This window comes from Symphodus melops, assembly GCF_947650265.1.
Source record: "Symphodus melops genome assembly, chromosome: 5".
Lineage (NCBI taxonomy): Eukaryota > Metazoa > Chordata > Actinopteri > Labriformes > Labridae > Symphodus > Symphodus melops.
The window spans coordinates 15,755,399-15,779,927 of record NC_136695.1 but is presented as its reverse complement, the minus strand read 5'-3'; the positions used below and the strand labels follow the sequence as shown (position 1 = coordinate 15,779,927).

The 24,529-nt window shown below is 39.7% G+C and overlaps 1 protein-coding gene across 1 annotated transcript in view; it reads left to right on the top strand.

Moving 5' to 3' along the window:
- cdkal1 (CDK5 regulatory subunit associated protein 1-like 1) overlaps positions 1-24,529 on the top strand; it is a 216,971-nt gene that overhangs the window by 131,954 nt on the left and 60,488 nt on the right. The window contains exon 10 of the mRNA XM_079344989.1: positions 5,261-5,406. Within this exon, the coding sequence (XP_079201115.1) occupies positions 5,261-5,406 (146 nt within the window). The remainder of the gene's footprint in view (positions 1-5,260; positions 5,407-24,529) is intronic.

Sequence of the window (24,529 nt, the reverse complement as noted above, 5' to 3'; positions counted from 1 at the left end):
TTTCCTCCCTTAGTTGATGCAAACAACACAGTGTGACATTCTGAATACCATGCAATGCACCTAATTTCCCTTTTACTGTGCGCTACGTAGATTGTATCTGCGCTGTGTGAGGTGCTGCAGGCTCTGCATACCCTCGAGGGTTGAGTGCAGTCTGAAGTGTTTGAAATGTTTAGTACCATTGGGAGCTCACTTTCTCTGTCTGTTGCAGAACACAGTTTTCTCAGAGAGTGTTTGTGTGTGTCAGTGTACACACAAGGGGACCTGACTTATTATCCAGGGAACAGCTTGTAGAATCATTTTCTCTCCAGACTCCCCTGGGTGAGCCCTGTTAATGCTCTGTGATGTGCACGTTTGTCTTTATGTTTGTCAGTGTGTGTGTGTGTAGTTTGGGTTCTACTCGTGCTGGATTTATTTCAGATGTTTACTTGAACCAGACGGGAACCCTGTCTGTCTACATGGTGGGCACTCTTGGGGGCCAGCTGTGTTAGCGTGTGATGTAATGATGCAATTATGATGGTCCTTATTAAATCCATACAATGTAAAAATGTCTTGCACGATATACTAATAATGATTAGACCAAAATTGACTGACTAGTTTCCTGTCATCCCATCCAGTCCCTCTGTGCAGCAAAGTTAAATACCCAGTTTGATGAAGAGAACTAAACGTGAGACTTTGTGGACAATTTACCCTGTACAACAGAGTACGCCGCTCCTGATACAAGCATTCCTAATATCACGCATAGACGACTGCAACTCCCTACTTGCATGCCCCCCCCCCAGTTTGAACATTCAACCCTCTGCATATGATTCAAGAAGTGGCAGCATGACTGTTCTTCATCCAATCCAAAGCAATGATTATCACTCCCTTCACTTGTTTTACAGCGCAAATCAAATTCAAATCTCTGTTGCTTTCTTACAAAAGAGAAGGAGAAAGAAAAAAAAAAAACTCCTGCATGCCTTGACTCCGTCATTCAGATCTACAGTACACGCTGCCAATTAAAGACCCCTGAAATTCTGACATTGTTACTACATTTTTGCTGTCTTTAAGAAAATTGCAATGATTGAAAACGGTTAGGCCACAGCTTTGACACAACATTATCGACCACAGGTTAAATACCTTTTAAAAAATCTAAAAAGAATAATTCTTCCACACACAGTTATTACAGCCAAAAACATTCAAGAAAAACAGTTTGAAGGATTATTTTGCAGGCAGGAGTTACAGTACATCTCAAAGTATACCGTACATGATTAACATCTGTTTGCAAGTGAATGTGTTTGTGAGTCATCTACAGTTTACAGAGTACATTATCCTACATTTCTTTTTTGTGGGCTCTCAGCTTAAAACAGGTATTTAATTGACGATAAAAGTTGAATCAGATCAGTGGGAATCAGACAAAATCCTTATATTGAAATGTATATTATATGATTGAGGAACATAGTTTGCAGGGGATGGATGGATGGATGGATGGATGGATGGATGGATGGATAGATAGATAGATAGATAGATAGATAGATAGATAGATAGATAGATAGATAGATAGATAGATAGATAGATAGATAGATAGATAGATACTTTATTGATCCCGAGGGAAATTCAAGTATATAAAGGATTATATATAGGATTTAAGGGGCTAGGTCACAGATCCTTCATGCTAAGACAGTTAACAAATACATTTTGTAATGAATGTGTCTGAGTTGAAAGGATTGTGTTTCTGTTTTTGTAAATAATATAGAGAAGCTTAATGGGGGAGGGATAGAGTATCATGGAGGAAAAAAATATTATTATGCTTTACTGCCAAAAAAAAAATAAAAATCCCACAGGGACCACTTTCTGATTGTTCTAATCAAGCTTTTTGAATTTGTCTTTGAACTGGTTATTTTCACCGAGGAGCCGACCCATCTAAGCAGCACTTTTTTTTTTTTTTTGCTACCAGGCACTGCAGGGCGATATCTTCCTCATCACAGCATCATTTTCCCTTCAGACTCACTAAACTGTCTGTCAGCAGCAGTCAAACACTGAAAAGGCCTCAACTCCAGTGGGATTGGCAACAAAAGAGATTCATATCAGTGTAATGTATAATCATTGGAGGATGGGACGCTCTGTCAGTCTGACAAAAACACGTGATAAATGGCTTGGGTGAATGGAAAGCCCTCCCCTTATAGATTAATCGCCAGCTGCCATCATCAGTGCCCTGCTACTCAAACTAGCGTGCCATCCACTGAGACCCCATTCACCCCTGCAACACACATTTAGGAATTCATGCACACACACACACACACACACACACACACACACAATGAGGATGCTCTGTTCCAGTCATTGTAGAGTTATCATCCTCAGTGAACCGGATGAGACTGGAGCATCATTGAACGTTACACTGTGCCAAGATATTTCTAGAAGGGACATTTATGAACTTTTCTCCAAACGAACAGCGCCCAGGTAACATGTAATCTAATCTATAACTGTTTTCACATTTGCACGTGGACGTGGAAGTAGCAGATGGAGCAACAGAGTCCACCATACAAAGCTATAATGAGAACATTTGCCTTTATGTCAATGTTACGTTTAGCTCAACAGTCACACACTCAACGAATGAGCAGAGAACAGAAGACAATGCAGCCGTTTAATTAGAGATCGTAGAAGTAGCAAACATACACTCTATGCAACGTGCCGCAATCACAGCATATGAAGACACTCCATCCTGTTGGCTCGAGGTGAATATTCTCGAAAATGTTCTGCTGCATTCTCACATCATCTCACTGGAACTTGCTGCATAAAAATTCTAGGGTTCTGGTCGGAGACCCTCCGGATGAAGTCAAAGTGATAACTGTGGCTGGTAGCGTTCACACATGCACCTTCTCCTAACACACACAAAACAAAGTTTAGTTTATATTGTCAGTCATTATATGGTTATCAAATCATTTCGAACATTACCATACGATGTGTTACGCGTTGTCTGTCTAATATTGAGAAAAGGCAACATCAAGTCATTTGTGTAAAGTCAAAATGATAACGTGCATATCACCGATTTAGTATTCTAAAGCGCTAAAAGCACATAACTGCATCCTGCACCATCCCGTGCTACTACTCTCTCTCTCTCTCTCTATATATATATATATATCTCACACACACACACACACACACACACACTCACACACACACACACACACACACACACACACACACACACACACACACACACACACACACACACACACAAAGCAACAATCTGATTTCTGTCACCAATCAAGCTCCATTTTCAACCACATTAATTCTTTCTAATTTGGAGCTTCTTAGTCGTCAACCCCCTGTGGTGCACTGCAACTGAGCTGTGTGCTCACACACGAGCACACGCTCTTTTTTTCTTTTTTTTCTTTACAATGTATGAAGTAGGGAACGGTGTAAAATAGGTCTTAATTGAGAAGACGGACTGCAATCAGCATATTCTTGTAGGCAATCATTAAATAATTTCTTCTTCCCTTGTCTTTTTTCTCATTCTCCTCCTTGTGAGGATCAGCCGGGTAATGATAACATCCTGATTATGTCCATCAGAAAGAGTCCACATCTATAGTCTTTAGAGTTCTTTTAGTAACAAAATGAAAGTGGTAATGGAATCAAACCAAGAAGCCTTTTTGTATTGATTAAATCAGTGTTTAAAATGAATTGATAAAAAAAAACTGCTTTCTTTGTAGAGATTTCACAGTTATAGTTTTTCACAAATTTTCAGACAATGCAGAGTGCAGCTTTTGATCTTGACTTTCTCTAGACACTGAGCTTAATAGACAATTTAACATTTTCCTTATTTCTTAAAATGACACTCATCACCATTATAAGAATAATGTATCACTTATGAGTCTTTAACAAAATCAAGTGAATGCCCTTGGAGTGTGATCTAACCTTTGAGTCGAGACATCCTTCAGTGTAAGAACTTTGAATGTTATCATTTTGAAATGTAAGAATGTAGATATGAATGGCTCTTCCTCTCCCCTGAAATGATGATCATGATCTTATAGAGGGATTTTTATGTCACGTCAAATTGTCCATAAAATTGTCCATAAGTCAAGAATTTTTAAACAACAGTGCAATTAACTTAAAAACCCTGCTTTTTCATCATTAAAAAATTGCAGACATTATGGCCAGCAAACGACCAGCTTTTGTTTGACTCTCCCACTGAAAACCGAGGGGAACCTTGTGGCTGAAAAACCTTACTGAGATAATTACAGACTTGATGTATTTTTCTTTTCCTGCACTCACCGTTTTTGTTCTGAGATGTGGACCTGGATGCTTCAGTAAAAGCTCTTGACTTTTCAGACATAAAGAACTCCCTCTGGTGCAGCCTTGACTCTTTGGACTTTACATCTCGTAGGTACACAGTGAATTCTCTGAGCTGCTTTTCTTGTCTTTCCCTCACACAAATAGTGAAATAAAAATTAGAGAAAGAGGCCGTCTCTTTTAGAGGTCTGGAGCAAAAAAAAAAAAAACACAGTACAGAGGGAGACAGGAATGTTAATGGAACCTTCAGCATATTCAATGCCAGCAGCAAACCAATTCATCAGAGATGTCTGTTTGAATGAACTAACCTTATTGTCACAGAGCACATCGCAGGGAGGTTGCGGCACATGGACATCACTTGTTCAGAATATCTGCCCTTGTGTCCTTGGTTTGTTCACTATAATTATTACATTAATTTCTTACATGTTCAGTCAGTCTCATAAAAATGCTGTTCTAAGAGTTGATAAATCATTTTAATAAAGATTACTGATAATAAACATAACATACTTTCAGTTCCATAAGGATGTAGTATATGTAGTAGTTGAATTCTGATGATTTTTTTCTTGTTTTTTTTGAATGTCCAAGCTCTTCGTGTTTATTGATTAAACTTGCTGCCAGTTGGTTTAGATATGTCACATTGGGTTTGTTTTTTTCTGAAGCGTCGGATGGCCTAGCGGTTATTTGTTGACCTCATGTAAAGAGGCTTCAGTCCTCGTCGCAGCCACGTAAATTTGAATCCAACCTCAGCCCTTTGCTGCGTGTCATCTCCCAATCTCCTAATCTCCCCTCCCACTGTTCCCTGTCTCTCTTCAGCCCTCCTCTCCACTAATGGCAATAATGGCCCAAAAATAAAATAAGGCTATTTTTTGGGGGGGGGGCACTTCTATGCCATTAGAAAACATTGTGTCCTTCTGTAGTTCCTTTCCATGCATTTGAAAATCAAACCTCTCATTTTTCCTCTTTCTCTGTTTTCTCTTTCCCCCATCAGGAGATGGCAAAGATATTGAATCATCCTCGCGTCTACGCCTTCCTTCACGTTCCCGTGCAGTCAGCCTCAGACAGCGTCCTCATGGACATGAAGAGAGAATATTGCATCGATGACTTCAAGAGAGTGGTGGACTTCCTCAAAGAGAGGTAAGACTGGATCAGGACCATTAACCCAATCACAAAACTTCAATGTTGAGTATTTTGCATGTTAGGAAACAACAATGTGCCTTTTTGTATTTTACTTCTCTACTACCTCATTTCATTCAGCATATCTTTGTAAATAACCTCTAAAGTGAAAACATGAGCTAATACATGTGTGCACACAGCTCCATAACTTGATGCCTATCCATCCATCTATCCATCTACAAAGAAACAGTTTTTGGTAGCTTGAGCCTTGATTGTAGAATATTCTTTTCTTCACACAAAAAAGCACACCCTGACACACCCTGCTCCTTATGTTGATTAAATATTCCCCCCCAGCCCCCATAAAGAAATCCACAGTTTAGATACATGCCCATAATGCATGGATTTGACCCTGTGACACGGTGCTAAAGATAAGAAATGAATAATCTCTTACTGTATGAAGGATAATCTTTCATAGAATTTGAGAATGATTAATTATGGCAATGCACATGTGGGAGGGAGGATATATGTAGAATTGATGCTCCGTTAATACCCTGTGAAGGGATTCATATTAAGAAGAGTGGGTCACATTTCTGCCTTAAGTCTCTCGGTGTTATCGTGAGATTTAGAAGAAGGATGTTTATGTATGCCATTGTATATCCAACATGTAATTGTGTACTTTACTTTTCACCGTCCTTTCCTGGAAAATGAAATGACATCGTTCATGTTTTAAGATTAGTAGTCTATAGGGTCTTTCTGCTTATTTTTGTTATACATGTCAGGGACTTTGGTACACATCACTGAAGCCTTACTAAGTATGTGCTTTAGAAAGTCAAATCATTTGATGGACATGGATTTACTCCCATCAATATCTCCATCATCATCAGATTCTGTATCTTATTCAGCACATTGAACGCTGCGAAATGAAGTATGAACTTTTCACTCCTGAAATCTGCTGGCCTGCTTCCCATCTATAAGTCTTCCATATTAATATCTATATGTTGGCATACATGTCTTTTTGATGTTGCAGATTAAGGTCATTTTGTTAACATAGAGTTGGCTCTGAGCGGATAAGATCCATGTGCTGCAGCAATCAATAGATTTCATGTTACAGCTTCATGTAGGTCAGGCTTTGATATCAAATGTAAAATCTTTATATAGGTCGCTGCACAGACGTCTACATCAAAACATGTTTCTTTTTGACTTCGTGGAAAGAGTTCATTGAACCAATCAGCTACATGAAGCCTGAAAACGTTGGAGAATAACTTTAAATGCACTCTTCTGTATGTGTGTGTCAGAGTGGTATAAGATCACTCTGACACACTTTGTCTTTCTCTCACACACTTCCAACCATTCCTCGAGCTGTCTCTAGTGAGGTACGCTAGAGACAGTAGCAACAAAAGCTGGGATAAAAAAAAAAAACAGCTCAGCAAAATGTACACAAAAGCCTGATGTCACAAAATACATGAAAAGAAAGTGTTGTTTGTTTTTTTATTTTATTTTTTTTATAAATGGTGCTCTGTGTGCGTGTGTGTAAGAATAACAAGTCAGGAAGTGGAAACCTGAGTCTAACCTGTCTGTGCCCATTTTTTTCGTGAAGCAGGAAAGACATCTGATTGGACGTCCAATAGAGTCGTTGTCATCGACATTCCTTTATATATTCCTTTTAAGGGGACTTTGACTTGAGGAGTGATACTTCTGTGTTTGCTAAACACTGACTCAGATGCTTACCGTTTCTGTGTGTCTGAACAGACACTGCACTGCAAGGCAGTTGTTGAGTCTGGAGTAAAAGTCTGCAGTATAGATTCAAACTGTGACACTGATCAAGCCAAAATAACTCACTTTGGCAAATTTTCATGGCAGACACAAAACCACCATACACCAACGCACACAAGCTCGCCACATGCAGGGCAACGCATCATCTCATCTTGTTTGCATTGGCTACTCTCTTTTGTGAGGTTTGTGTACGTGCGACTGTGTGGTTACTTAATTTTTGGCTTCTGTGTTCTGTTAAACACACATTCAAACACACACACAGGTGTTGTTTGGTTGTGTGAAATCTATCCTCACACACATCCAGTGGTCTGACCCATTTGGATGCAGCTCCCATTTGGGGAGCAGGTCAGTGTCTGGGAGAGAGGCCAAGGCTTTGGACAGGCCAAAAACAACACCCACTGTGTGTTTGTGTGTGTGAGAGAGAGAGAGAGAGAGTTTTAGGGTGTGCCAGAGTCTATCTGTGTGAAACGTAAACAAACAGTCCTTTTGTATTGAGGGAAGTGGTATTAAAGCACCATGTCTCCAGATAAGAGTGTGTAAGAAGATGTTCAGATATCTTTTTGACAGACTAAAAGACAGATGGCAAGTGATGAAGTGTCATAAAAAGTGAAACTATTGTGTGTGCCTGTGATTTATTGTACTAGCTTTTTTAATTCACAGTGTTCATGAATTGATAAATATATATTTTCGGAACTCTTTTAAATCTTCTGAGTTTGGCACTAAATTCTTTCTATTTCATTGTGCTAGTGTCAACTTCACAATGGTGAAGATGAACAAAATGTTGGTACGCTGGAATTTATTTAACAGAATTATGTTTGGGTAATGTCTGCCCCTAGTACAAGTCTGACCTATTGCGCTTTCCCTTCCCCGACTTCTTCACTGTCCTGTCTTAATTTAGGCATGAAACTCCTCAAATAAATCTTGAGAAGAAAGAAAGAAAAAAAACAGGTACTTTTGCTTCATCTCTGAACGAGGGGTTCACTGATTATCGATCTGGCTGGCATTCTGCATTTTGCTGATTTTCTGTATCATTATTTAATTTTATTGTCACAGATACAAAGTAATCAAATAAAACATGTGCTACTTTAGCTCCCCTGCAGGTGTCTTTCCCTCTGGGTGTGTTTTTTCACTCACCATTCTGTCTCACCTATTGTCCCGCCCACCACACTACCTGATTGGTTAGGCGTCGCACGAGCAATAGTCAATCAACACTGATGCCTGGGTGCCACGGACATGCTGAGATGACAGCAGCCTGGAGCAGTCTCCTCGCACGGAGACTTGGGTTGAAGTTTGTGAATTACAAATTCTAAATTTTGACTGAAAACGTTTTCGTCTGCTTTATCTGCTCCAAACATGAGTTATCTGTGTCATGAACTGCTAATAAGCGGTATCCATATCAACCCTGAAAAACCAATATCGGTCGACCCCTACTTTGAACCTCATATTGATACATTCTTTTATTAGTTGTGTCACTTGTAATGTAGTCTTATTCCAGCCGCAGGCTACATTCTTTCACCCCCAAGTTGATGTTTTAAGCTGTTTCTTTTTTTTCTTGTACAAGGCCCCACACAGTGCTGTGCGTGTTCGCGTACATGAGAGAGTCTTGAAACGCTTTTACTGTTTCACTTTTTCTCGCCGGTGCAGTCATGCAAACCATAACAACTGAAGGTGAAAGGCAAAGCCCTGTGTGTGTCTGTGCCTGTTTATGCTAATGACTCAGACATGCAGGTGTCTTTAAAAACAGATTCACACAATTAGCCCTTTGTTTAGCCACATAAAGTTCACCTCAAAGAATGTGACAGACAGGAACCTTGTGCAGGTATGTGTGAGGTCAGAGCTTATCTGGCTGACACACACGTAGCAGAAGACAAATGTATTTCTCTTTACAAACCTCTTCATGCCACCAACTCGGCAGAGGTCACGAGGGGTCAAGTGCCTCTGGCCTTTCTTATCAGGAAAATCCAACACACATACACATACACGCATCCGACCTCCCTCCTTGACATCCTTCAGAACAGCGGATCTTGAGCTCTATTATGAACCTATGACGCCATCTCTGAAAGGTAGCAGATGTTAATGTCCTTTTCTTAGTTTTCTTCTGCACCCATTTGCTCTGATATGTTTATTTTCAGCAAGAGCTTTGAAGGTCGTCTGTTGTTTACGTGCAAACAGTCGTGTGGTCACCACTATCGAATCTACAAATGTTTCATCTGAACAACTCTCAAAGATGACTATAGGCTTACTGTAGACCAATGCTAAGGAATCTATGATGTAAGGAGTAAATCAAGTCACACTATAAATGCAGTGTGTATTTCAAATATGGTGAACAAATCACTGCTCTCGGAGAATGGAAAAAAGACAGTTTTTCAAGCTGGTGATCATACGACAGGTTATTCAAAGGATTGGATTTGTTCTGCACTGAAACATGTTTCAAGTTTAAAGGTCTCTTGAAGGTTGAGTGCCCAAATTATCTGTCACAGGAAGTCAATTCGCAGCTTCACACTTATCAAATCTGATGGCAAATCAGGGTTTCTGACTGTGTCCCTAATTGAAAGGTATAGATGAGCTGGTGGAAAAGAAATCAATTCCGCTTTGCTTCAGATTGTGCTCATTATGAAAGACACACCGGTTAAGTCCGACTGTGGATGTGGTGCAGAAAAGTAAGAAAACATAGTGAAGCAAGTCTGTTCATTTTGCAGTGTTTCTTCCATCTTCCCTGCAGGGTTTATGTCAGTATTTTAATATCACGTACAATGCCATTGTGGTCTTGTTTGTTAATCATTTTGTCCTTTTTAAATGACAGTTTCCCAGTTTCCCTAAATCCTCTGAGAAATCTTACATTAAACATACTCTCCTCCAAATGGCATAACGAATTTTCAAAGTTGTCGTAACTGAATTGTTTCCTGCCGTGAATAATTCGAACAATCAGTAGAATAATTATTTCATTAATACGGTTAATTTGTCCTCGTCTGCCAAAACAGGCCATATTTTGTACACCCTCTTCGGTCTGGTTCTATCCATTAAAACCACATAATGACGTGCAGTCTTTCTGTAATCACGTATGGAGAAAATCCTGTTATGGTGGAATAAGTCTGTTACAGAGGGAGTGAACATGGTCTGAGGATTTTCCACAGTTGTTTTGTAGTTTGCCATTATATCTGAGCTGACTTTTTCTCAACTTCTCTCGAGGATTGTGTTCGATTCACTGGGGCCAAAGATGAAACAGCGAGAGAAGAAAAGCTCTACATTCGTGAGTTGGGGATTGGTTGTGCATGTGAGCAGGAGAGTATTAATGTTTAACTTTCGGGTACGTAAGGTTGGGGTTGGGTGGGGGGTGGGGATTTAGCCATCGTGTTACAAGAAATGGAAAGATGATATTGAAAGGCTGGGTTTTGAGTGACCCTCAGACCTTCTGCGGTTTCCTTCAGGGTGGTACGTTGGTTTCCCTGGAGGTTATTTGTCATCCTGACCTCTGATAAAACCCATTCAATCTGAGGCCATGGTGGTCCCTTTTTCACACTCACTTACAATCAAGTAGGGGAAACACCAGTAATGCTGCCAGGCCAAAACCAAACCCAAATTTAGGCCCCGTTTACACGAGAGACGCTGTGACAGAAACGCATCGAAACGACTCCACTCCGTATTCGAAGCACAGACCGTCTACACGGCAGGTCTTGCCTGAGTGAAAACAATGTAGTTCTCACACCCGGCCAGTAGCGAATCCGCCGCCATTGTTGTTTATGTTTGTTCTCCACTACTGCGCATGTCCAAATGTATGGGGGGAGGTGTGGTGAGGTCATCGCAGCCAGAGAGTCCGCTCCGTTTCGTTCGCATGGCTGCGATACGCCAATCCGATACTCAACTGTTTCATTTTACTGTCACAGCGTCTCCGTGTAAACAGGGCCTTAGCTTTTTTTTTTTTTTTTACGCAAAATTTCATTTGTTAAAAAAACAAATCGGTCGTGGAGCTGTTACAGGTGTGGTCCCAAAGGAATGGAGACTTGGATAGGTCAACACATGATAAATCTGTGAGACCTCGGTAGCTGACTGCTACAGTGACCCTTCACCTCCAACCTGACCTCTGGGAACCCAGCACTCCTCATCTAATCTCCATAAGAGCATCTGGTTACCAAACGGTCTCATTTCACCTCATAACCTTGTTGGTTTAGGCCATTATACATCAGAGATATTGTGTGTCTTTTTAACATGGGTTATTTTGATCTCATGTTCAGATATTTATGAAAGCAGTCTAACCTTCAACAAAACTATTTTTTCTGATCATCAAAGCAAAACAGATTGATCTCCTTCTCCCCCTCTTAAAATGTTGAACCTGATCAACCTCTTGTAAAGTGCAAAAACATTCTTCTAAGTGCACCTGACTTCATTTTATGATCTTCAATTACTTGAAACGTTTAGTTTTTATATTGCCTTGATTGTTGCTAAAAGACCTCAGGGGAAAGAGTCATTTGGGAAAATGTTTTTATCTTTTTCCAAGAAGGAATTTTATTCAAAAACGTTGACTTAGATGACACAAACAGCAACTGAAGACAGAGATGTCTTTGGATGGCCTCTGTATTTTTTAACTTATTTTTTAACAACTTGAAGTATAGGTCTGATCTGAGGAAAACAACATTTTTACCACTTTTTTTTTTCTTCAAAAATGCAATCCACCGCAACTGTTATTACCTTTTATGTTCTACATTTCCTTAATATGGAACGAGTTGGGCAAGCTGGTTTAAAGTATGGCGCTACATTGCTCTAAAATGTATGTTTTTGAAGTTGATATGCAACGACGACTCACGTTTGGCTAATCAGGAAGCAGTTGAAGAGGCGGGGTTTAAAACATACCTTGGTAGCAGGAACTAAACTCATCTAGCTAGCGTGTTCCAAATTAGCAAAACGACATGAATAAAGCAATACTAAGTACTGGAGGTTTCCCCTCTTTAAAAGATTCCTATAAAGTCTTCTGATAAGATCTTGGTCGGTAGCGACTAAAGAGCAAGAAACATGGCAGTAAATGTAGCTTTATGATAACACTCTTTTTGTGTTGAAAAACGAGCAGAGAAAACCGTGATAGAGAAAATAGTTTGCTCATTGCTTGTAAAGTCTTCCTTGTGTTCCAGTTGCCTACAAGTGTTGGTAGTGTGTTGCAATGTCCCGTGGATTGTCAGAGAGACGCCGTGACTGTTGATAGAACAAGTTGATGATAAACTCTGTGTCTCTGTGTATGTGCTGCGTGTGTGCATGTGTCTCAGTCTCTTGAGCATAGAGGCTGTTTCTCTCCAAACAAACAGCTCCGAGACACTTGAGTGTGTGTACTGACTACTTTGTGTGCGTGAGTGTGTACATGTGTTAGTCATCTTTATTAGTCACGAGGAGTGACAGGGTTATATCAAACCTCCCTGGGTTACCGCAGGACACATGCATCAGTAGCGTGACTGCACTTTGTGTGTGTGTGTGTGTTCAGATTTTGTGGAGCCAGTCTCTGGGTCTGTTTGTTGTTGATGACATACCTTCATTAGTTTACACACACGCACTCACACACTTAAGGTTTTCAGTATCAGTTGGGGCTAATGTTTCTTTGGAACAGTTAGTGGGAGGGGTAGAAGCTCCCCTGGGGGCATTGGGGGGAAAGAAGAAGAAAAAAAAAACAGAAAGAGATAAGACAAGCGAGGGGAAAAAAAGAGAGGCGGGAAGAGAGACAGGTTTAGCGCGATAACCTGCCATACTGGTGGGACTTGTCAACAATTTACTCCCGCCTTTCCTCCTCTCCTTCCCCTCCAGCTGATGATTCAGCAGGTAAAGTAAATGAAGCAGTCAGGGTTTCTAAGTGTTTTGACTCTCTGTCTTTGATTTGAAACCCATGTTTAACCGCACAGTTTGGAAACAACATGTACACTTGGGATTAGTCATCGCAGGCAGGGATTGTCTTTCCTTTACCACACGCACACTTCAGGTCTTTCACATCAAAAACATCTCTGCTGAAGTATCAAATAAGTAACATTTCAGAATGATTACACTTCTTTAATTTGTTTGTTGTATAATTTGAAAACAGAATTATAAAAAATACATACGGAAAGATTGTATTAATAAGACTGACATTGGCACCTTTTAAAAAAAGGGGGGGGGGAGCGGTTATATATATTTTTTAATTCCCACACCGGAAGTTTGACTGAATAATTAAAAAGTGGGAATAATAGCAACATGTTCATGCAGTCTACTATATGAGACCTGAAGAAAGCTACACTCATTTAGCCTATTGTTATTTGTCATTAGCAGCAATCTGTGGCATAACTGAATAAAATGTTTTATTTGTTAACATTTTTTTTCGTACATTCATTGTCTGAACATCCTTACAGTTTAGTTGTTACACTCTTTTTTTTTTTTTAAATTTCACGACATCAAAAGCCAAGTAAATATGAATGAAATTATGAAAACTATGACACAGTGACATTTAGAAGTTAGCTGCACTATTTGTTTGGACAGTTGAAGGTATTAAATGTTGTACCATTAATATCTGTTTGGTCAATAAGGCTGTACTTGCTAAAGAAACTTGACACCATGTCTAAAATGGCCTTGTTTTATTTTCAGGACTATGCTGATTAGGGCCTGACATATATGGGGATTTTTGGGGTCAGTACCGATATTAGGAAAAGGAAAAAATCAAATACCGACATATTGGCTGAGTTCTTTCTTTGATCGATGTTCAGTCTTATGATATATATATTTATTGCATTGATCCCTCGAATGCAGTTGTCAAACACTTGTGGAAAAGATTACAGAACAACGAAGACAAGTTGGCCACTCAACTGGAAAGTTCCAGAGCATGTGCGTGCATCACTGCTCGACACTGTGGAGAGCGATAATGCTTTTTGTCATCCATACAGCACTCCGCTTGAGAGAGAGAACTGCTAGTGTCATACAATAAAACTGAAATGAAATTATATTTGACTGGTAAATAAAATTAGCCAATATGGATACGCTAATATTTTCAATATTATCTGCTGTCTGATTAATTGGTGGGGCTCTAATGTTGATACATTAATACTAACCCATATTAAGTTCTTCAAAGAGTAAAGTCAGTCACCAGTTTATTTAGTATAAAGACTTCCCTGATTTGAAAGGTATTCTTTTTTTTAATGAACATCATGGGTAAGACAATACAATCAGTTAAACATTCTGTCTGTTGATGCTGTCTGCTGTTTGTGTGCGTTTGTGTGTAGAGGTGATTAAATCCAGGAAGCCAAAGCAGTGAAATAGGGAGGGAGCCTTCCTGCCTATACCTGGCTGTTTGTCAATAAGTCTAGCACTGTGAATTGGCTCAGTTTAAACAACAGGAACCGGGGAGAGAACGAGTCATTAACTTAACAACAAGCTGAAACTGACTGTGTGTGTGTGCGTGTGTGTGTGTGTGTGCGTGTGTGTGCGTGTGCACGTGTGCGTGCGCTCTCAAGAAAGAGAAACGGCTTGAAGATAATGACTCTTGGCAGTTCCTAGCACATCCCCGTCTTATTGACACTTCCTCTGGATTAAACCATATTTCCTTTCCACAAACCACAGACATACACCTTCTTTCTCTCTCACACACACACACACACACACACACACACCAAAGATAGATGCTGCTTAACTTTAATTACAGGAGTCAAGTTTTCCTTCATTAAGTAGTGTTAATTTGTCCTTTGGCCCCCCCAGACCACATTACCTCTCCTTCCTGTCTTTAGAGAGAAAGGAACACACACACACACACACACACACACACACACACAGAGGATGAGATATGGATTTTGGGCAAGAAGGAAGGAGGGAGAAGAACAGAGTGTAATGAAACTTACATGCGAGTGTTTGTGTGCGTCTTTAAAACATGTCAGAACAGCGGTGAAACTCTATCCCAGTAAGTGGTCACAGAGAGCAGGTGTCATAAAGGGACCAGCCCGTACAAGCTCCCTGCAGGAATCATTTAGAAAGAACACAATGTTGTTTTCTTTCACTGAGTATGAGGTCTACATTTCTTCATTATCAGAGATTAGATTTTTCATATGCAGCCAGTCAGACCTCACTGACTGATTGTAGTTTATCATTGTCAGTTTGTCAATGAGGGTTTGACTCATGAGCCTCAAGGTTATCTGTAATGCTGACGGACTTAGGTTATGTTTGAGTTCCAAACAGTCTCCTCGGTTTTTTTTGTGTGGTTTTTTTCACAGTTTCTCTATTTGCCTAAAGGGTGAACTGGTGTTTGTTTTTCTTCTTCTCTCAAACAAATCCTATTTGCACACTCGTATGGGAAAGTACACAACTTTTTTCCCCTCCAATAACAAAAGACAGCTACAAAAACTCAAACCGAAGGAGATTAGATTTACCTGCAGGTTCAGACTGTTTGTTCTCATGCTGTTCAATTCAATTTTTCTGCTCGAGATTTTATAACACTTGCACGGTGGACTTCCATTGTTTTGCTGGTTATAAATGACATTTTGTGTCATGAAATAAAAATAAAAGATTTCGATACATTCAAAAGACCCCAGCCTTAGGCTTGGCCAGCCATGTGTGTACAACATACGAGGCATGGATGGAACCTTCATCTTCACAGGGATGTCTCTTAGCACGGTGGCACAATGTGAAATGTAAACAACCTCTCTCTAGTGTAATGGAAAGTCAAGTAGCAAGCCAGCAAAAGTGTTAACTTTCCATGTGCTTGCAGTCTCTGAGTGCACACACATGCTCACATGCAAGGTCAGCTGATACTCAGGTACGTCGAAAAGCACAATCATGTCTGACGCACCTCTTAGTCCCTCTGTCATATTATCTCTCTGTCTCTCTGAGTCATCCTGCACGTCAGAGCTCGTTTTTCAAACACACAGTTTCACTCACAGTTGACAGGTCTGTGTTTGTCTCTCTCTGTGTGTGTGTGTGTGTGTGTGTGTGTGTGTGTGTGTGTGTGTGTGTGTGTGTGTGTGTGTGTGTGTGTGTGTGTGTGTGTGTGTGTGTGTGTGTGTGTGTGTGTGTGTGTGTGTGTGTGTGTGTGTGTGTGTGTGTGTGTGTGTGTGTGTGTGTGTGTGTGTATTCCAGTGTTTAAGTATAGTGCTGAATTACTGCACGTTGTTGTCCACACGGAGGGAAATGTCCCGCCAAAACGTACCCGATACAATTTCCGTAAGTTGAACTCGTGTTACACATCTGTCACATGTCAGGTATGTAACTTTAGTCAGGCAGACTCTGAGAGGGACGCTTCTCTTTGTGCAAAGTTTAAAGTTCAACTAGTGCCTTTTGTGTGTTTTTTTTTTTTTTTTTTGAAAAGTTACGATTTTCTTTGGCTCCTCCTATAAAAAAAAAAAAATCATGTGGAATAAACAGGCAAGTTTCTGAATGAATAATCACAGCGTGAGGGTGGGGAGACGTACACATAGAAAGGTTTCTAACGGTTGTCTTCCTTACTCACTAAAGCCACGACTTCATGATTATGTACAGATCCTATGCTTGTTTACAAATTCTATCTTCTGTTTTAGTCACAGATTTAATGGTCCATTTGTCCAATTGATCATAAACTTTTTTTTAAAAAGGGTTTGAACCCTTTATTCTTGAAATGATATTCTCTATATCAAAAGATTTTCTTCAGTCCAGTTTTTTTTTTTTGTGATTGTTGTATCAGATCTATCAAAGTCCCCCTGATGAAGCTGATTTTCCTGGAGAGATCATACATCAGAGGGGCGCTAATTGATTCTCTCCTGACAGTTTCTCTCCCTCACTCTCTCTCTCTCTCTCTGAAGAAAAGCCCAGATGATGCTTTTCTTGGACTCTTGTGACTTTCAGCTTAATGATTCATAAAATGATTAGTTAGTTAAAAATAATTAGTCATTACGGCACTCGTAGTTTTAATGCTGGCTGTTTAATTCTCTGAACATCGTTAAGTGAACAGAGTGGTAAAAACACCTTTAACCAAGAAACACGTTCATCATTAGTGTTGATACTGACCGAACAGTAACATCAGTGTTCCTTTCAACTCGCATGTTTAAACCGAAAGGTGGCGAAGCTTTCTTTTAAACACTAATGTTTTCACTCGTTTTTTAAACATCTTACTCTTTGTTAAAAGAAAGGGGAAAAAAAAAAAAAGATGACAGACAGATGTGTGATGACTGGTTTCATCACTTTGTGACATGTACACCACCTCTGGCTCAGTGTGGCTGAGCAGCTTAAGGAAAAAAAAAAAGTCCTACACTCAAAGCAATCCCACCGTTCATTTGATTCAGGTAAAGTTTTTATGTCCATCATTTCATTTATCCGGTTCTTTGATGTTATCCATATCTGAGAGGGTCAGGTCGACACTGCAGGATGGGATGATGAATCACACTCTGCCCGTATGTCAATGAAGGTTGGATTAAATTGAAATCAAGTGCAAAAGGACTGTCCATTTAACGCCTGGCTACACAGTCACCAGTGTCATGCCTTACACTGCAGCCCTCTCAGGCTCACATCTATCTGTGTGTGTGTGAGTGGATGGATTTGTGATGTGCGCCCATATTACTCCTCCCTCAGACTAATGAAATCTGTGTGTGTGTGTGTGTGTGTGTGTTCTCATTACCCTTCTCCAGGGCTAATGAAGAATGTGTGTGTCTGCATGTGTAAGTGTGTGTGTTAAATTGAACTGCAGTTCTGCTCTGCTGTGTTCGGGCTGTTTCATTAAATGATAAAGTTTACTGATGACTCCAGAGGGATCATTATTTACTCGGCTCTCCATTCATTCCACAGCAGCAGCCTCGATCTTTATAAATGACCCGCTCTGCAGAAAGACAGAGGTTATTTTGCACTGCAGGTCTCCAAACAAATGACTCGGTATTCACTTAGCAGACTAACTGCACAGCCGGTGTGTTTGCAATTCCTATTTAGACTTTCACGCAGCATCCGTTGTGTACTTACTTTCAAAGAAATGCCTTCCTAGAAGAAGCACAAAAATAAAAGAATCAACACCCACACTGTAAACATTTTAAATGACTTTCCCTTCCTAAATATTCACAACTGAAACACAGCTTATTTATTCCTGATAAAGAACAGTTCATGAGAAGATTATTAAGGGCAGAAGATGAAAATGTTTGGTACTTTGAATAAGGCCGCTTACCAAACAAAGCTGCCATGGCTTATTATATTTAACACAGCACCGCCTACTCGGGCTGCGTTCGTTCATGTGTTGGATTTTCACCTGAGTGAAACTCGATTAAAACAGATAACGTTCTCATATCTCCACTTTCTAAACCCACAAGATAGACTCGGGGAACAGGTTGATTTATGAGGGGAAATAAGTGAGAAACACAGCTGGAGGGACTTTTTCCAGCAGTTTGCTATCTCCTCCTCTAAGGCTAACTGAGGCCACGACCTGTCTCATTCTCTCTCTCAACCAATCATTTATCTGTCACCTCGAAACTGCTACACCGAAGGATACCAGGATTCAACCATCAGCTTTTCTCACATCGTCATTGCACTTGTCAGTCCTTCCCTTCAGTTGTTGTGTTTCGTCTCTTTTTAAAGTATTGGAAACTGCAAAGCAAATGAGCGATTTTCATTTATTACATTTAGTTTGTATTAATCATGAATCCTTTTTTAACCCTGACAAACAACAAGTGTGAAACTCTGCCAAAACAGAGTTTAGCACCTTGAATTACTGTCTTACATACTTCATCTGCAAGACAAATGCATTGCTGTACTTAAAATTGTCCTTGATTTTTATTTTTTTTTTGATCATATTTTTCCACAAAGTGTTCAAGTTTCACCAGTCTGCACTCAAAGCCACTTTTCAATTCAATCTATGAATGCTAAAAACGTTCCTTTAATTTAGGTATCAAAAGTCATTTTAATTTACCGACAGCAATATGTACAATCTTCTGGTTGTACATCTGAGTATTTAAACATTGAATGTGGAGTCCCACAAGGCTCTGTTTTGGGAACTCTTTAATTTATACATTAATGAAGTTTCAAAGTTTGTTTTATTTGCAGATACTTTTTTTTTTTTTGGTCAGGAAATGACCTCAGAAGTCTTACAGGAAGTATAGAAAATGAAATGGTTAAATTAAAAGCATGGTTTGACGAAAATAAGTTATCCTTCAACTTAAATAAAACTAAGTTGATTATTATTATAAATCAAAAAAGGTTAAACATGTTTTGATATCTATAGATGGAGTTAGCATTGAAAGAGTGTCTGAATTTCGTCATCATGGATGAGAAATTAACATGGAAATCACATGTAGCTCATATAAAAAAAATCAAGGTGGCCAAGAATATCTTTGTTCTAAACAAAGCAAGGTTTCTGTTGGATCTTAAGACACTGAGGATTTTTTTTATTGTTTACCGATTTTGCCTTATTTTATTTATTTATTGTGTTGATGTGTGGGGTAACACCGATGTTACAAACATGAATCCATTATTTATTTAACGGAAAAGAGCGGTAAGAATCATTCATAAAGTCCACCACAGAGAGCACACCAATAGTCTGTTTTTTAGTTCAGGTTTATTAAAACTGAAAGATTGAGTTGAGTGTCCCCTGACTGTGACAGGGGTCAAATTGTGGAATTCTCTAACAAATTGAAGAGCTAAATATTAAATATATTATTATTATTATATCATTAAATATATATATATATATATATATATATATATATATATATATATATATAAAAGTCATATATATATATTTCAGTTTAAAAAATGTACAGAGAGTTTTTAGACTATACGAAATTGGCAATTAGTGTCTTTGGTGTGTGTTTTTCTCCTAATTAACTTGGAAGTAAATTGTCAGAATTGTTTTGTGTTGCCACAGAATGTATCACTACTTCGTAATTGGACAGACTATCCAGACATTTCTTGCTTTTGCTTTGTTTTTTTTTGAGTAAGGGGCAGGTAAAAATACGATGCGTTCTTCTCCCTGCTCCTTTCCGAACATGATAGGATTTTTTGTTTTTTTCTGTTTTCCTGTGAACATCAAATGTGTTGGCATGTTCAAAACAAAATGAAATGAACATGTTGAAGTTATCAAATGATGTTAAAAATCATCGTGTCTTTAAAATGTTAAAAGTCCTCCTGTTATCTGTCCTGTCACCTGGCACCTCTTCAACCGCTTGTCACTCCCTGTCTTCATCCCTGATGGTGGAAGTGTTTCAGGAAAGTGAGTGATAAACAAGCAGACCTCTCTCTCTCTCTCTCACTCCCCCCCTCTCCTCCTGTAAATTGAGCTGCTACATGACAGTGCCATTACCTTTAGCTGCCACGGCTAAATCAAACACTTAAGTGTCTGAGTGATTATTTCTTACACTCCTCACAAGGGTCCTTATTCTTCACCCTCTCTTAGGCCTCTTCTGTCTCTCTTTAAGGAAGGAATCCTTTTTTTCCCCTTAGATGTATACACGTGTGTGAATGAGAAATACACACTTTGACAAAGCTAAAGAGAAACTAAAGCGCCTCATGTAAAAATGAACCCTGAAAGAGCTGACCTGGATGACACCATGAAATAGACAACATAAAAAAAAAACCCTGAGCAGCACTGAAGTTGACCCATGTGATTCTCAGGCAGTGCTCAAGTTTGAAAACTCAATGTTTCACTTTTACATGAAAATCTTGTGACGTTTCTGCAGAAGAAGAGACATATGACCCTTAGAACTCTGCCGTACCTCTTCTCGTGTTTGTGGAGGGATTTGACAATTGAAACAAGTCCATTTGATGGCTGATGTTTTTCATTTTAAGAATATTTCTTAATGTTGTAAGAAATGTAATGCTTGGAGGAATTTACATTTTCAGAGCAAACTTCTTTATGCGCTTCTGTTCAATAATGTAACAAGGAATTCTTTGCAAATTGAATTCTTGAGTGTTTTCTTTTTTTTTTATTTTCCTATTAACATGCACCCTATGAAACATGCATTGTAAACAAAGACTTAAGATGGGGCTGAACAATACAGAATCAACCATGGATTTAGGATTGAGACTGAGGGTCAAAGAGATGATATGACTTGTTTCGACCTTAAGCGATCTCCAGAGATGACGGCCGGATTGGATTGGACAGATGGTTTCATCACAAAATAACCCGCTGCTCATCCTCTCATAAACATTGATTACATACGACTTGAACATCATTTTCACATAATATGTCGCGGTTCGGTAATCTTCAGACTTCAGTCCTTGTAGAATTTGTCTTCAGTCCCTTCCCAGCTGCTGCAGCGCTCTCTCTCTCTCTCCCTCCACTTCACCCCATCACACATTACACAGGAGCCATCAGCTTACATGTTAATGTGATTTTATTTTGGAGTTCAGTTTCCTCATGATAGAAGCTTTTCAAACTTTCTTTTACATTTGAAAGCCTATATCCCCACAGCCCATCTCTTTTGTGTCTTCATCTCTTTCTCACTTCACTCATCCCTGTGTCTCTCGCTCTCTCTCTCTCTCTCTCTCTTTTGCTCGCTCTCTCTCTGTCCACAGCAGCCCTTGTGTGCAGCACATTATCATTTCAGAGAACACACACACACACGCGCGCACTGCAGCACAGATGGGTAGCATGATCTCTTTCTAACAGATAAATAGGTAAATATTTACCTCTCCAGATTGTCTTTCTTCCATCCTCATCCTTCCATTCCTCCACCCGTCTCCTTCCTCTCTACACTTCCATTTCACACTCGTCTGATATTCTCTTCTTGCTGTCGTTTTTTTAGGGTTCTTCGTCCGCCCCAATAGTCTCGCCTTCATCTTATCACGGGGGCTGTTCACAGGCATCTGTTGTGCAAAAACTCTCTCACACACTCTCTCTCACACACACACACACACACACACACACATGCACGCTCTTATTTTGAATATATAATAAAGTAGATTGCTTTGTATATCAAAACTCACATATGTATGCATGTAGGAGAGCCTCAGCAAACAAAGAGTTGATAATAATTGTGCCGAAGACAATGGCTTGTTTTATGAAGCTTAATTCAGCCTATTGAGGCAGATGGGGGCCTGATGTGTGCTTATCTTGAGTTTTAATTAAAAGACTTTAGTCTCCGATGAACACACTCTCTGTGTAAATGCTAAATCAGATTGGTTGCATACTTTGGCTAATGGAGGTGACTGTCTACAGGGATGTGCTCTCTCTGCCTCTGTGGGGCAGCAGGAGAAATGACAGGAACAAAGCACACAAGAAAACACACACCTATTTCCCCTCCCTATTATCTCTTTGATTTAGGGGCTTTGGGGCTGTTGTGTCTTTTTATTCTAAAGTGCAGAAATAATGATGGGGTTTGTGACTGGCTGCTGGTTGTTGGTGAAAACGGGTCATTTCTCATCCTGTCCTCCATAAGACAGAACTGTACACCAGAGCTTCTCATAGTCTCTGTTGACTTTCCATTACAACTGCTCATTCATCACAGACATTATCAAACAGCGATGTCCAATTACATGCAGCTGTTATAAACAGACTTTTTAAGACGCTAATGAGAGAGAAGGTAGAGGTGATGAGCCACTCTTTCCTGTGAAGATGTGTTTTTTCAGTGTTGTGTATAATTTCTGTATTATGCGAAACGGAATGACTGTGATTCGCCCCTCTTTTTTTCTTTTTCTTTCTTCCTTTTCCTCCACGCCTGACATAACAGATCATGTCTCTCCACTCTGTCCGTTTATCTCCTCTCCACACGCCAAAGAGACTCATCTTGCTCTGTCAGTGTTTCTGTTACTCTGCATTGAATTCTCAATGCATTTGTTAGATAACTCGCGTTTGTTTATAAGGGGGGAAAAAAGGATTTCAGTATCATGACACATGGGATGGTTTTAATGTATCAATTCCTGACAGTATGTAGATATTTAAATATATCTTTATAGTTTTGCCAACATTAGCAGTCAGAAATGCAGTTCTCGCTCCACTGAACATTGAAAGCATGAATATATGTCAGATCAGGACTTAAAATGTGATGAAAAACAGGATGGATATCAATTGGAGCATAGAGCAGGCTCATATAACATCCCGTCTAAACTGACCCGAGCCTGTGCACGTTGTCTCCAGGCCTGGATCGTCCCGTCTCATGAACTCACACAAACAGCGTCAACAGTCCTACAATCAAAGGAGACCCGAGTAGCCAATCCCTTCCTGATGAACCCCTGCTAGAGTTGAGAGAAGCGGGACAGTCGAAGAGGAGGAATAGGAAGAATAACAGAGGGTGCTAACCCGAGTCGCTTTGTTTTAATTAGCCTGAGCTTAATTAAAACACTTTCTTTGGAATAAGTTTGCAGAAAGATGTAAGTTATTTGAATGACAGACGTCTGTACAAATGAAATCATAATCAGCGCAACAAAGATGCATGCATATAAATAAAACATTGGATCCCTAAAACACGGATTAAATCAAACAATTGTCACAAACTCTCAGCTCAGCCCCAAGGCTGTTTGATGTCTGTTAGGGGTGAGCTCTCAGTGTGAGTGCATCTGTACACTGAGCTGTGGGTCTGGCTCTGCTACCAAGCATGACTACCTACCGTCTGGCTTTCTGACCCTCCGCCTGGTTCCAACCTGTCTTCCGCCTTTCCCCTTTGGATAAATTGCTTATACAAACCATTACCCTGTGGCCGAACCTGCTGCTTCACAGATCACGTCCCCTGTCGGCTGCTACATGGTACCATTTCCCTTTTGTTGAACTTTCTGTGTGAGCATGTTACTTCAGCTCCAAGCTGTGCTCTTTATGGTTTTGGTCTGCTCAGCAAGAGCCCTCAGATAATTACAGATACTCTAATGGTTTAAATGGGAAAAAATAAGTCATTTTATATCAGACAAACCATGCCCATACTAGCCCAGGACTTCCATCTACAAAAGATGTCCAGCACTTTAAATTTAAAAGTTTACTCCAGGTTGGACATACAAACATGTTTCAAAGATTTAATAATTGCCCTCTCCCTTCATTAATTTAATGGACAGTTAGTTGAAGTGACACCTAATCTGTCTTCGTTCCTAAATTATCTCCATCTCCGTGTCATTCTTTTCCTCGTTCTGTTTTTGAAATGTGAACAATAACAAGATACATTTCTCCTCTCTCATTTTAACAAGCAAGAATATCAGTGCAGCTCATGTTCATTATCACACATGACACCCTCATCACCTTTAGATCTTGGAGTGACAGAGGTGTCAAAATGACTGTGTGCGGGATGTTTTTTATTCCCTCTCAGCCTTCACCTTAAGAAGATCCGCAAAAGCCAATTCACACTTGTCTCTCTCACTGCTCTTTCCCTCTCATATTCTATCTCCATGTGTTATTTCCCAACCTTGGCCTGAATTCAACTTTTTTTTTGCCAGCAAAGGTGTAAATTCTGGTAGTACTGCTGTGAGGATGAAGAGGACACACTTGCTTCATTAAATATATACCTTTGCATCA